Source organism: Manihot esculenta, chromosome 15, assembly GCF_001659605.2.
Source record: "Manihot esculenta cultivar AM560-2 chromosome 15, M.esculenta_v8, whole genome shotgun sequence".
Classification (NCBI taxonomy): domain Eukaryota; kingdom Viridiplantae; phylum Streptophyta; class Magnoliopsida; order Malpighiales; family Euphorbiaceae; genus Manihot; species Manihot esculenta.
The window spans coordinates 5,863,180-5,879,039 of record NC_035175.2 but is presented as its reverse complement, the minus strand read 5'-3'; the positions used below and the strand labels follow the sequence as shown (position 1 = coordinate 5,879,039).

Here is a 15,860-nt window from a genome sequence, read left to right as displayed (position 1 = left end):
TCTATTGTATATTTTAAGAGAGTAATTATTACAAAAAGTAAAAAGTAATTAATAGTGCAATAATTAATGATGTTAATAAGAAATTTTAAATAAAATTATATAAATATCTATTATTATATTGTTTATAACAAGTAATAAACTTATTATTTATTTATAAATAAATTAACTTTAAAAAAATTATAATCAACATTTTTTATTATGAATTGTAATTGTTGACATTTATATATGGACAATTTAAAAAAATAATATTGATAAATATACAAAATGTATAGATATTATTTAAATATTTAAAAATATAAATAAATAATATCAATAAAAAATTAAAAATTTTATATTAGCATTATTAAATTTTGTTGATCTGATTCCATCTAAACCTTAATTAACAGTAATCTCTATTTTATAATTTTTATTTATTTTATTTTTTCATAGATATTTAAAAAATAATTTTTTATTAATTTTTTAATTATATTCATTTTAAAAATATTAAATTTTATTAAATATTAAGAGATAATTTAAAAAATCCTTTAAAAATAAAATAAAATAAAATAGAATATAATAATTAATTTATATATTATATAAAAAGAAATGAATAATAATTTTAGAATAATCAAACAAAATGAAGCATTAATTTTTCTCTAATTAGCATACAATCACCGTTAATAAAATTTTAATCTGCATCACTTAGCACTCAGCAGCTGTCAACAACTTAGCGAAGCACCCGGCAAAACTTAGTGTCGTGGATCTGCATCAAGCAACAGCAGCCTCACTCTAGGTCAATCTCAGTCTGCATCACTTGGTTTCGTTGATCGGCACTTGGCACCATGTCAATGTCGTCAACTCGCCAGCCCTTCCTTCTCTCCTTCACGCATCTTCGTCTCACTCCAGGTCAGTTTCCCTTTTTTTATCTACAAGTATTTGGAGATTTTTCTACTAAAATTATCCTTTGATTCTCCCGTAAATATGTTGTAAATGGCATGCAAGTATTTTAGATTTTGCTACCATTTACTTTGCTTTCCCTTAATAAGCTCAAATAAAAAAGTTGAACAATTGTTTGCTAATTTGATTTGATTTGGTTTTTAAAATTAAAAACTTTGTTTATTTAAATTTTGAGACGGTTTAACCGAATTAATTAACCCTCAATCGTAATAAAGACCATGAAAAGGATATAAAAATAAATAATATTATTGGATTGGAATAGAAAGGATTACTGCAAATATAAGCAATAAAGATTAGTCTAATAGTAAGTATATTTAAATAAATACAAATAGTTTTAAATTTTACTCACTTAATTTGTTATTTTTAATTAATTTTTAATTTTTAATTAAAAAAAAGAATAGTAATACATAATAGAATGTTTTGAAGTTTGACTGTGGCGAGGAAAAGTTAAATTAATTAAGCATTAGGATAAATGTTATTTATTTTAATTTATATTTGCACAAATAATGAACAGTTAATATTAACTGCAGATAGAAAATTTTTTAGCACATAATAATTTTATATATATTAAAATTAGATCAAACAGTCTCGAAATTGAGAAAGGAGAGACCAACGCTGCGGAAAGATAAAAAGAGTGTGATATAGAAATGTCAGACGGGCGGATTTTAACGGATGATCCGCCCAAATAGGATTCGAAATTAAGTGATTGGATACTCATTATCCAAATCCGATTACCTATATTAACAAACTAACCCTAATCCCTCGTTTCATTTTCCATTTTACTGATTCCATTTTTCATTTTACCTCTCTCTCTCCGTCGGCGTCTCACATAACAGTTGAAAACATAAAGCATCCTCTACTTAGTAAGCAATTGGAAAGAATATACTTCTGAATCTGATGGGTTCCCAAGTGAACAGCAAATAAAGAACTGAAAGTAATCCTCTAAAGAAAAAACAGTTACTATACAGAAAGAAATCATCATTCAAGTGTTACACAGGATTACATGAAATGAATTGTAGACTTGCAAAATCGTTCAACCCTCTAAACGTTGCATGACAGTTTTATCATTATCCTACAGGACTGGCCTACCCCGATTATGAAAGTTGCAGGTAGTTATTGTTGTACCTATCAATGTCCACCTCCTCTGATATGACATCAATTCCAAGCAGAAGCAGATATCAAATTCCTGTTCTTCCAGCCCAACAACATAGCTCCGTCCTTCTCCACCAGCGTGTAATGTTCCGAGTAACACCTCAGCAAGCTCCTTATAACAGAGTTGACATAGGAGCTCAATGGGTATTGCCGGAAACCAGCCATTATGAGCCTAGACTTCCACTTGCCGAAGAGCTCATGGCGCTCCACCCTCTCCTTTCCCTCGCAAGCAATAACATTCACAATATCCTTGGCTAAACAATGCTGCTCCACGCCAATACGCTCCTTTTGGTCCCTTGGCAGTGTCACATCTATGGACTCGAACATTGCCAAGTAGTAGTCCAGAGTTTCTATGAACCTTGTGAGAAAAGGAGTTGTGTTTGTATTCGATTCTTGCTCCACCAATGTTACCACCTTGGGATTAAGTGATTTGACCATTCGAAGTAGCCCATCCCTTGGATTACTCACATCAACACTTTCATCAGGAGTGTGATGGAGCTGCAAGGGGAAGTTCACTGCCAGAGCCTCCCCAGGCCTTATATCAAGCATGTCCGGTGTGACATCAGGAGCAAAAACTGGCACACCATGAAACTCTATAGGGATATTAAATTTCTCAGATATCGCAGCTAATCGTCTGTGAACTGCCTCTAAGCCATCACCACGGGCATGTTTATTAACAGGATCATCAATACCTGTAATACGCACATGTGGAGCTCCATCTGGCTTTGCTGCAAGAGCTTGGAGGAGAGTTATCCACTGGGTACCCTGAGCAATTTGGAAGTCTATGATATGGATCCGTTCATCATTTTTGCATGCTTCAGCAATGGCTCCATTGGCTGCCATGTAGCCAAACTTCAGGTAAGGACAAATTTCATATAGGATCCGCATATACGACAGCAAGTCATTGCTTTCAGGCTCTCTACACCTAAGGGCACGGTAAATGTTATTGCCCGATAGCTCCTTCCTTGCTACCAAGCCTTCTACCAAGTATGCACCAAGGCGCTGGATTGGCTCTCCACCAATAGACACTGCAATTCTAGCCTTTCCAATCAATTTATCAAAATCATTGATGTTGTTTTCTGCCAGAGCTTTAGCGCAAGCAATGAGCAATTGCTTCAGGTTTCCTGGTGGAATACTTTGAAATTTTGCTTCCTCCATTTGTTTTTGATGTTCCTCAATAAGAGCACCTTCATCTGATTGCCGTTGCCGAGGTTGAATAACACAAGAACCATGGTGGTCCTGGCTCCAAGCCCTAGTCGTCTGACCTGATGTCTGTGGTCTACTACTCTCCCCCAAAGAAGTATCAGACATAGTTATGTCTTCATCATCAGGTGCCATTAGAGCAGTCTCCAATTGCAGCAATGTGTATTTTACATTCTGGCTAGAATTTGCATCTTGCAACAATGTGGGGCTCAGCTGATGAAAATGATTACCAGATTCAAGTGAAGAGTTACAAGAAGGGCTGGCTCCTGAAAGATTATCAGTAGTACTATACTGCTCCCTGCTGTCGCTCAATGTGGTTATAGTATCACAATCAAAATGATTCGAGAAGGGTGAGCTGGGTGAATTTCCTATATCAAATTTGAAGGACCCAAAGAATCTATTAGGTATTGAAGGAGAAATTTGATAAGAAGATGAGTATGATAAGCCCGCACCAGTGACACTGTATCCAAAAAGCTGGTGTGATTCCATGCTACAAGTGTAGCATCAGTTGTTCAACTACTGATTCAGAAGTGATAGGCTGTGCTGTTCTGCCCACCAGTAGGTTTAGAATCCTTTATGCAGAACTAGAACTTCTTGTTTATTTGAAAGCAATAACAGCCTGTAAAAACAAAACAATCTAGAATGAAGAAACAGCTAAGTCACAGTTTTAATCAACTTAACAAGTGACACCATGCTTATGAAATACTGTATTACTTATTACTTCAAAGTAAGATTCTCGAGAAAGCATGCAAGAGTGACACAAATGTTAACAAACATTCTGAACAAGACATCACAAATTGAAATTAAATTAAAGCATGCTTCTAGGCTCAATAGAAGGTCGTAGAATCATGGCATCATGAACTGCTTGTATAACCCCATCAGCTCCTGCTGCAGTAGTTCAGTTGGATGAGTAGCTCCCAAAAAAAGTTACTTTATACAACAGAAATTACAATTTACAAAATACATCACATTGAATCTCACGTTAGTGCCCTTTATAGGTGTCTTGAACACTGCTCCCCTTGAACTAATTTTTGGGTGAGTTAATCCTGACCCAAATTTAATACATCCAATCTTGCAGCATGAGTAATTACTCCTAAGATCCCTTTGTTAATTTCCTAATGAAGAATTAATTCATTAATGTGATGTCTAAAGTATGAAATCTAAGAACAGCAAGCACACACACTAAACCACGTGTGTCATATAAGTAGAACATCAAACTTTGAGCCTATCAACTATCTGTGTGCTTTTTATTTATCTAACTCCCTGCAATTGAATTTTTATGAGTACTTGCATAGAAGAGTTATTCATATCCGCCACCACCACAAGCATAAATTGTTGGGGTAAAAAAGAAAAACTTATCATTCTATAGATATTTATATACATTATGATTTTCCTAGTACGTTATTATACACCTGGAACTACATAAATTTGATTCTTAACAACTGAAGTAAATTTGATTCTTAACAACTGACGTAAATTAGGTTGCAAATTGGGTTGGCAACAGATTGGATATTTTCGGTACTGATCCGACCTAATCCTAATAGGATGGATTTTAGTAGTTATAACATAATTGGAACATATTCAAATTTAAAAAATAATACCCATACGGGTTCGGATCGGATAACCTATGAAGATCCTAAGTTGTGCATTCACTACTTGTAAACCGTCCAGGGGAGGTGAGAATTATTGTAACGATTGCGTTGATGATAATGTATAATTACTATTTTGCTTCTGAAATAAAATAAATAGCATATTCATGAATTCTCATATTCAATTCTTTTTTTTTATGTCTACGGTGAGGCTTTTAATGGAAGGCTGCCAGTTGACTTCGCTATTCGCTTATATAACCTTGACTAATCAGAGGATGTCGGGAGATTCTTAAGACTGACTTGGCTTAAAGGTGTTCAAGTCAAGTGCCGCACGGTTACAGGCGATTGCTAAAATCTGAACCCATTTATATAAATAATTAATTTAATATAAAAAATTTTTTTTAATATTTTTCAAAAATATTAAATTTTTTAAATGAAAATTATTAATGAAAAATATTTTTATATAAATTATTAATTAAAATATATAAGGGTAAATGGATTTGAATTTTATTTGAATAATAACAATAATCCATATGGATTCGGATAATTTAGATTAATTTTTAATTGGGTTTAAAATTGAATTGGGATAATTTAATTTTAGCGGTTACTACCTGTTTACATCCCAATTTGCAAAGGTAGAAAATTCTTCAAAATGGGAAAGCAAGAGAATGACAATTTGCCACAAGGACTTACGAATGAAGGAAGAACTTTGAAAGCAAGAAATACCAGCATGCTTGCAGCATAAATACAAATATCCATCGATTAATAAATGGAATGGAGCACTCGGAAGAAGACCTCTGGTTTGTCAATTTTTTAAGGAATCATTTTTCATTCAAACAAATAGAGCCTAAACTCAAAACAAGCATAATCATTCAACAATTTTAAATACCCAGAAAATCCAGCAATAAAAACAGAAAATGTCTCCAACATGAAGCCTAAATCAGCAGTAAACATCATTAAGTTCTATTACTGCATCTACCGTATAATTTTTCTAGAGCTCGACCACGATACAACACAAATGAAATCATAAGCAACCCAAATGAGATCATAAACAACACTGAAACCGAAACTCGAGATGAATACAGAGAAAACAAACACCAATATATAAAAAGCAATCAACTTCCAATCGAATTAAGCCTATTAACTTAATTAATAAATGAAACATATAAGAAAGAAGAGCAGCAAATGATATAATTACCTGAAACTTTCTGCGAAGCAGAAGGAAAAACAAAATTTGTAGTCTTTGCTTGAAGACTGCGACTTCTATGGTCCGGCTTTTCGGCTTTTAAATTTTCTTTGATAAAGAAATCCTGGAGGCGATTGAAGTTCAAGTTGGTTGCAGAGTTTCTGAAAAATAAGGAGCCAAGTTTTCAAGTTTATATAAAGAGTAGAACAAAACTATAGAAGCTAAGCGAGTTCACGGATATTTCATACGGAATTTTAACGGAAACGAGTAAGGTCGAGGTTCGAAGAGGGCTCGTTATTGCCGAGCGTGATTAACGACGTAACGGCGAACGTGGCCGACCATTTATAAGAACTCTGATGAACTTTCTTGGCTCTTTCTATTCCTAATTTCATGTCTGCATTCCACGCGCTAGTCCAACATAAGTTATGTAATTGCATCCGTCACCTCTATGTGTCATCCTTGTGAAAGCGTGCAAATGCATATATTAATTAATTAATCAAAATCATAATCAATTTTAAATTTAATTACAATAATCATATCACTCGCAAATTTAATTTAATAATACATATATTTAAATAAATTTTAAAAGTATTTACAAATTTAAAAAATAATAATTGTATTTAAATAAATTTAAAAATTTTAGATTTTATTTTCTCAATTTTTTAATTTTTATTTTAAAAAAATTACAATCATAAAAATTACGATAACCATAAGTTTATGTGTAATAATTTTGCTCTTTAAATATAATTTTTTTATTAATTTATTCATGAGAGTAAAGAGGACAGGTCGGTGCTCCGAACTATTTTAATTTTCTTGTCTGATTTTATATGGAGACGAGAAAAGAAAAAAGTGAAAAATGCCTCTTTAACCCGAGTCACCATCAATTAAATAGTAATATAAATATGTTATTAAATAATTATTTTCATTATTATTATGGAAATGTTTCCATTTAAATTGTTATTTTGTTATATTGAGTTTATTTATTAATCTATTCGTTTATTAAAACTGTTTAATTCTAAATTTATAATTAATTATGTCTTAAATATTATTTTAATAATAAAATTCATGATAATTTTGTTTTTAATTACTAGATTAGAAGACATTAGACTGATCATCAAATCTCTAATATTTAAATTATTTTATCTGATCATATACTTTTACACTAAAGTAAATGATTTTCTGATCATATTTTTTTATACGCTCTAATACTATATTAATAATAAAAAAATTAAATAATACTTTATATATATATATATATATATTGATCTAATATAATTTTATAAAGAGAGAGTATTTATACTTGTTCAGTCTATTTATAAAATGATATAATTTTAAAGTAATCTAATTTAATGAATCGAATTGTTATGTCGGTCGTTAAGCCTGCAGTAATAATTGAATCGTCCGGCTATTTGATCATCTAATGATATTAGGTCTATTATAAGGTCAATTATAAGGATATCAAACCGGTTACTAAATCACTGAATCATCTCATCTAATTATATCGTTACATATTAAATCGATAGATTGTTTTGTCTACCTGATCGTCCACCAAATCACCAAATCATCTCATTTGATTATATCATTTTATATATCATCTAATTATTTATCACCTGTCAAGTCATTTTATCTGATTATATTATTTCATATTATCAATTCGCCAAATCATCTGCTAAATCGTATAGTTGTATTATTCTATAAGAAATATAGTTTATTTCATTAAATAAATTTTAGCTTAATTAAATTATACTTATAATTATGGGTTTTAAATCATAAAGGATGCATATGGAATATAATTTTAATGTCAATTTAATTTAGCCATTCAACTAGACATGAGTTTATAAAAAAATTATTAGATAAAATCCCATAACTTTGTTTCAAATTTTCAATGCCTGTTTTTTAAATTTTGAAGTTAATTTGTTCCGTAAGGAATGTGATATCACGCGAGGACGAGGAGAGAGTGGGTGTTGCAGAGTTGCTCCTCACGTGCACCAGACGAGTAGATGGAGTCCAAGCCGAACGGAAACGGAATTGACGATAATGTGAGATGTGGCATGCGCGTCACAACCATCCCTTACTGGCTCGGTCGTATAAATGAAACCAGAGAGAAGCCACCTCACCAGAGACACTAATAAAGATCTTAGATTGACACGCGGAGGTTTACTTCGTCCTGCTCGACTGATTTGGGCACTACGCCTTAATATATAAGCGGATCGAATGCTCGCAAAAATTAAATTAGAATTTGAATTTTATTTATATTAATAATATTTAAATTTATTTTAAATTTAATTAAAAATTAATTTAAATTATTTAAATACTTTGTTCTACTTGACTGTTTTGAGCACCACATTTTAACATATAAATAGATAAAATATTTATAAAAATTAAATTATTTAAATTTAATTTTTATTAATAATATTAAAAATTATTTTAAATTTAATTAAAAATTAATTTAAATTATTTAAATACTTTATTCTTATTCTGTTCGACTGTTTTGAACATCAATTAGAATAATTATGAAAATTAAACTATCTAAATCTAAATTTGCTTTATATTAATAATATCTAAATTTATTTTAAATTTAATTATTATTATTAGAATAAAATTTGAATTCATTTAGTTTTATATATTTTTATTAATAATTTATATAAAAATATTTTTTTATTAATAATTTTTATTTAAAAAATCTAATATTTTTAAAAAATATTTAATTTTTAATAAAAATATATAAAAAAATTTATAAATATTATTATAAAATATATTTTTTATATTAAATTAATTATTTATATAAACGAATTCGGATAATAAATATTCTAAATATAAAATTAAAATTTTATTTGAATTCGTTAAATTTAAATTTATTTTAAATTCGATTATAATTACTAAATTTATTTTATTAGAGTTGAGTAAATCCTTGGAACATTCCTATCCACCAAAGTAAAAGATAAAAAGGAATCAAATAAAATAATAAATACTTAAAATTACTGTTGTGTTTATAAAAAAATATTATTATATAAATTTGAGATCAAATAATAAAATATTTATATACAACACCCTTAAAAGTTTAGAACTATTGACAACTATGGTATAATATTTTTTTACAATTTGAAATAAAATTAATTAATTCTGAATAATTACAGCAATTGAGTGGTTGAATCTTGTGTAATTGGGAGAGTGACTGATGTGGAATATTAATTAGTAAATAAAGGAAAGGAAAAAGAAGCAACCATTGTTTGTCTTTGAGAAAATGGCTTGCCACCTTCTCCTGTTGTATTAATATTTTATCCGATAATGACCTCAAACTACAACCAATTAGCTACTTATTCAAGGGATCACAAAGTCATGATTAATTGTTCATCCACAGGAGAATTTGTTTGAGCAAAAATTATTTTATTATAACTCTTTGAATATATATAATAATTATATTATAAAATTTTTACTGTTTAAAAAGACTAAATAAATAGTCACCTTGTTAAGCAATAAATAAATATCACATTTTTATTTATTTATTATATACACAAATAAATTAAATATAAGACAGTAATTTTTTTTTTCAAAAAAATCTTTTGAAATGGCTTGTTCACAGTTGAAGAGAATATATAATAACATTAAAGAAATGGGAAAACCATCACGATGGAGGAATCTTAAGGATTCTGCTTTAGGCATTCATTATCACAAAATGGATAAGATTAAGGCAGAGAATAAAACAAAAAGATCTTAAGATTTGCTTTCTTTTGCTTTCTTTTAAAAAGCATAAGCACGCATATCTAGAAGATTGAAGAGGAGGAATTGAATTTGGATTATAATTATATTATGGAATGAAATTGGTTTCTCTTCTGGGGATTCTAAGTAGTTTCACATGTCCGGTGACTATCAACACATAAATTTTTGTCAGCTGTAAATATGAAGGTGAAGGATTGTTATGATTTATGATAACACTGGCAACGATGGGAGAGCCGAGTTTGAGTAGTTACTGTAGGGGCTACTCTCATTATATTGAAACTGAGAAATTTTGAGTATGGACAAAAATGAAAAATCAGGCCGTTGAATGAGAAGTGCTTGTGGAGAAGGCACCGGGAGGAACCATTTCAGTCTGGTTTCATTGGGTCAACGTAACAAGAGGAGAACCGCGATGCACATGCCTAAATGCCAACGCCGGAAAGAGCTGTGTCTGTTTCCATTTCCCACTTTGACTACAGAACCCATCCAATCAATGGGTACTCCTCAAAAGTTAAAGGACCCACCTTATCCCCTGAGTCGTTCAGATATACAATAGGCCCCTTTGACTTTAATCCCGTCAAAACCAGTGAAATTCCTTTAATGCTAATCCTTTATTAATTTTGAACATGTGTTTGGAAGAGAATGAAATTTTTAAAAGTAAGATTTGAAAGAAAATGAAGTTAAAAATCTCTAATTTAACTTGCTAAATTGATGGGTTGATATAATTTTTTTAAAACTTTTAAATATTTTAAAAAAACATTCTCTTTCTTCTCAAATTAAAAAAAAATTATTAAGATTTAAAATTATAAAAACAGTATCTTATAAAACTACATTTCAGAAAAATTTATTTTATCCTACATCCTTCGAAATAGATAGTAAAAAGGGTGAATTTATTAAACTAAAAAACGATGTTTTAGTCTCATTTTGGGTCAAAATCGGACGTAAGAGTAGGCTTAGTCATTCAAATAATTTTCCATATCACAAGTTGAGTCGTCCAACCCAAAATCCATCACCTTTCGAAACATTCATCATTGCCTTTTCAAAGAAAGCCCATACCCACTTGGATTGCATGCTTTACTTTTCAAACAAGGCCCAACTGCCAATGGTATTGGGGAAATTGATTTGGACTCCTTCTGTCGACGTTAGGATTCATACGGGATTGGGAGATTTCCCAATATTCCTTTTGGTACGGACTTAATTGTTTTTATTTATTTAAATTATCATAGGATTCAGATAGTTTCCTGGCTGCATATAGTTGGTCTAGCCTTTTAGACATGGGTCCCAAAAAAAAGGCCACTTCTAATTAAGGTGCTAAAATGTGGAGAGAACAAATGCACATGCTCGCTCACATGCCTCAATGGATTGCTTCTAATTTATGCTACCATAACGTGACACACTCTGTACAAATCAATGGTTTCCTAATCAAACCATCTTCATAATTCTAAAGTTAGGCTCCTTTTTGGTATTTTAAATTATGCCCATATATAAAGTTAACATGATAATATTTTATGCTCGAATTAATAAAATATATATATATATATATATATATATATAATTTTATAAATGTAATAAAATTTTCAACCTCGATGTGGGATTAATATTTACCTTCTATATATCATGCATGAATATTTGCATGCATGGTCTCACATATATTTAATTATACGGAGAGAGTGCTAATTTAATGGTGTTCCACTCTTTGTTCTGTTGTTCTTTACAAGGAATCTATCATATATGCAAGGCATGCATTTATGCTTAACAAAAGGTGGGCAACACATCAAATAATATATTCATAATTAAAATAAATATGATTAGTTTGGTAATGCTAGGATTTGAATCCATAGATTATGTGGATTTTTTTTATCATGACAAATTTATGATAATTCTAACATATATAACCTAATAATATCTTTTAACTACTTTAATTACGAAATATTTATGAAATAAATAGGTGAGGTAATTAATATTTTTATTGAAAATTACTCTGACAATTAAATTAATAATATATATATATGAATGAGTTTAAAAATTAATAAAATACTTTAAATATTTAAAATAAGTATATTTAAATTTTAATATTCAATTATTTTTATACAGTAAAAAAGTAAAATTAATTTTTTTTTCAATTAATAGTTAGTGAGTAATGGATCGCATGTATAATTTTATAAATTCTATTCTAACCGTTTATAATGTTCAAGTGAGATTTTTTTTTTTTTTACAAAAGTAGAATGCTAACTTTATTAAATTCGAATCAAGAGTTATAACCATATCATTAGTAAGGGCCAATTAAATTTAGTCAAAAGGTCTTCATATAAATTGTGAAAAATTAGTCATGTTATGTAGCATTATGTGCTACGGTTTTACAATGCTTTTGATTATATACTTAAATTTTATAGGATTTATTTATAATAATTTATTTTATAAGAATAAAATTAAATATTTTTTTTTAAATTACATGTGATTTTAATTTTTTAAATTAGTTTTTATAAAGAAAATAAAATAATTAATTATTTTCTTTATTTTAATTAGAAAAAATAATTAAATTTAATTTTTATAAAATATTTAATTTAAAAAAAAATAGTTGATATGTATATGTAAATATGACTATAATCCTACCATTTTAATAGATCACATTTATTCAACATCAGTAAACTAATCATAGTACGAAATCAATAAAATTATTGAGAGACTTGTTGTTTAGCTTCTGAATATTGTCATTATTATCATATCAGTATTTAAATTTTTTAAAACGTTTTTATATTTTCTCAAATAGTTCTTTTATTTTTTTTTTCGTTAAAAATAATGAAAGAAAAAATTTTTTAAATTTAATTTTTTTTAAATAAAACCCCTTATTTAATTTTTAAATTTTACTATTATTAATAAATCAGTTTATATATTTTCAGAAATCTATTAAAACGTCATTATTTTTTATCGTTTATATTAAAACTTTGTTATCTTTTCTTTCTATTAACAAAATAGTCCATTTTCCTCCTACTAAAAAAAGAAAAAGGTGATAATAAAGGAGAATAAGAAAAAAAAAAGAAGAAGACGACGAAGTATAATTTCCTCCTCCTCTTTAAAGAAAACAGAAGAAAAAAAAGAGGAATTACAGAAAAAGAAGAGGAGGAAGAATGAATGAAGAAAGAAGAGAAAAAAAAAGAGTAATTTAATTTTTTTTTTATATTTTTAATGGTAGAAATTGATGAAATGACTATTTTATTGATAAAGAGAAAAAATAAAAATATTTTAATAAATTTTTAAAAATATAAAAATTCACTTATTAATAATATTAATATTTAAAAATTAAATTATAAATTTTTTAAAATTATAAGGATAAACGTTGTCTAAGAAAAGAAACACAATTACATAAATAATGAATTCTACACAAAAATAAATCATATATAGGAAAAAGATAAGGAAATATATATTAATAAAAAAATATAAATTTGATTTTATTTTAGACAAATAAAAACCAAGGGATGGTAATGAAACTTAAATATTAAAAGGCTTTAAAGATAAAGTGAGGAACGGAGATATTTTAGAAATTTGATAAATTATGTAGATTTTGTGCTTTTCAAAAAGAAAAGAAAAAAATTGCCATTGACAAAATATTGAGTTTGGGAAACTTTCCAGTTGTTGTCTGGGGACAAGCCTGCCGTTTTCTTCACCCAACTAAAGCCCCTTTTTGGGCTATGTGTCGCCTCATTTGACCGTTTTTTCTAATAATTAATCAAATAGATAATATTGCTTTTCTGCCTACAGTATAATCTAATTTTTTTTTTTTTTTTTAATAATTTGGATTTGAATTTGATTAGTGAAATACCCAATTAACATCCTTAAATAATTTCATGTCATGGTTTCGTAATTGCTTCCAAGTCTTTATATTCTTGTATTGCGTACCGCAGGCGCAGAGTATTGGGATCTACCTTTCTCTTTTGTTCAGAAATTGTTCCTTGATGACCCCGTCAGAACCATTCACCTATTATTTTTCATAATCCCACATGTTCAGATTCAGAGTTGTTCTCTCTGTAACTTAGATTTTTCCAAATGACTAATTTACCCTTACCCTTGACTTCCTTTTTTTCCTTTACTAATATTTTTATAAAATCCAACGTGACATCCACCTACAATACATTCATCCACATCGGCATCTGGGCATGTACACATACATATTAATTAGCAGTAATTTCCTGTTTTTTTGAGTTAATTATACTCATTTCATGTCTAATATAGCATGATCTGTCACATGTAATTAGTGCAATTAATATACATTGGTTTATCTTATTTAATTTAAATTAGTTACTTTCTCTTTTTAATATATAATTTAATTAAATGAAAAAAATAATTTATTTCCCTTCATAAAAAAATACTTTTAATTTCTAAAAAATTAAATAAAATGATTAAAAAAAATAAAAAATTAAATAAAAATAATTTTAACACTTTTGAAAATTTTAAAATTTTTTAGTTGAATTACTCTAATTAAATTTGTTACTTATAAAAGAAAAAATTACTTGTAAAAATGTATATTTTCTGTGATATATATAAAAATTGTTTCGATATATTTTGGTAATGAAATCTCAATAAAATGTGTATTTTCTGTGATATATATAAAAATTGTTTCGATATATTTTGGTAATGAAATCTCAATCATGTATTTATGTAAAATAAAAAAATATTAAATAATCGTAACGCAGTTTATCTTTATTTACTAATTATAAAATTTATATATTTTAGTTAATTAATTTATATAAAAATATTCCGTGTTTATAAATGAGATTAAGCCGTGAATAAATTATATGGAAAGGAAATTGAATAATTATTCAATATAAAAAGAAGTGTGTATTTTTAAAATTTAAAATACTTAATATGAAATATATTTATATTTATGAAAAGACATGATTTGTTGAATTAAAATGAAATTAGTAAAAAATAATTTTATATTAATAACATTAGAAATATTTTAAATTTCTTCAAAAATTTCAATCAATAAAAAAAAAATATTTACGTATGTACGAGATAGTATCATTGGGCTATTGATACTGATTAAATAATTTTTATAGTCGAATTAGAGAAGATAATTATTAAATTAATAATTGTGTCAACTAGTATGATAGTTGCACTTCTATAATTATGTCTTTGTGATTGTGATATGCACTTGTTTTACAAAAATTTCATAACTAGCAAGAGGAAAAAACAGACGAAATTGCTTACTCTACAAGAATTCATATCAAAAGAAACATAAAATTGGATAAAAGTTTTTTTAAATTTTTTTAAATAAAGCTCTAATCTAATACTCAAATCAATAATAATATTATCATTAAATATTTTTTCTAAAATTGATTAAAAAAGAGAGGGAGAATTATGTTAATTAATATAAGGGAGTCATTTTCAGGCAAGGGGGTGAGTGTGGGGTTAATCAGTTTCATCACCTGAAATTAGATTGTTGGACAATAATTTCAAACTTTCCAGTTATATTAGGTTTGGTTGACAGTTGCTTCTTACCAAATAGCAAAATTTTCTCACCTATTAACTGCCAAGCTACACACCACCACTACCACCAACTACCCACTGCACTTTGCTAATTCTCCTTCCCTCTTCTACTGCTCTACTCCAACACATACTCAGGCGAGTACACAGTCTCACCAACTCTTTTTTTATATATAATTTATATTTTTACAACAATTTTTTTTAATTGTTGATTTTTGCACTATATAATTACGATCATAAATACGAGTTTTATGGGTCGATCTTGGATTTTCTCTTTTTTTTTTTTATATATATATTTATTTATTTAGTGTTATTTATGGAAAACGCAGTTAAGTATCATTAGCAGTATGGATTAGATTTAGACTGGTGAATCATTTAGCGGTTCTTTCCTTTTTTTGGAATTTTGGAGTTCCGTAATAATTACTTAGCCCTATAGGCCCCACGTGTCCAGTTGCTCAAGTTAAATCTGGTCCCCGACCACACCCAATCCAACCCAACCCTTCAGAACATAAATTCCTTATACAAGGGACACGTTCGTCATAACACAAAATCCGAGGCTATTTTGGGAACTAAGAAAATTATCTCTACTCATT

At 28.2% G+C, this 15,860-nt stretch overlaps 1 protein-coding gene across 3 annotated transcripts; it reads right to left on the bottom strand.

The window, feature by feature from the left end:
- Positions 1 to 1,772: 1,772 nt before the first annotated feature.
- On the bottom strand, positions 1,773 to 6,331 carry LOC110602217 (chitin-inducible gibberellin-responsive protein 1). Of its 3 annotated transcripts, none has more exons than XM_021739679.2 (3): positions 6,315 to 6,331; positions 6,079 to 6,227; positions 1,773 to 3,910 (listed from the first exon to the last, which is right to left on the bottom strand). In XM_021739679.2, exon 3 carries the CDS (start codon positions 3,778 to 3,780, stop codon positions 2,092 to 2,094), a length of 1,689 nt encoding a protein of 562 aa, XP_021595371.1. In that variant the 5' UTR covers positions 3,781 to 3,910; positions 6,079 to 6,227; positions 6,315 to 6,331; the 3' UTR covers positions 1,773 to 2,091. The 3 variants fall into 3 exon arrangements, with proteins under 3 accessions (XP_021595371.1, XP_021595372.1, XP_021595370.1); XM_021739680.2 differs by lacking the exon at positions 6,315 to 6,331 and having other exon boundaries at positions 1,773 to 3,659; positions 3,744 to 3,910; positions 6,079 to 6,286; XM_021739678.2 differs by lacking the exon at positions 6,315 to 6,331 and having other exon boundaries at positions 6,079 to 6,286.
- Between the last annotated feature and the right edge of the window lie 9,529 nt (positions 6,332 to 15,860).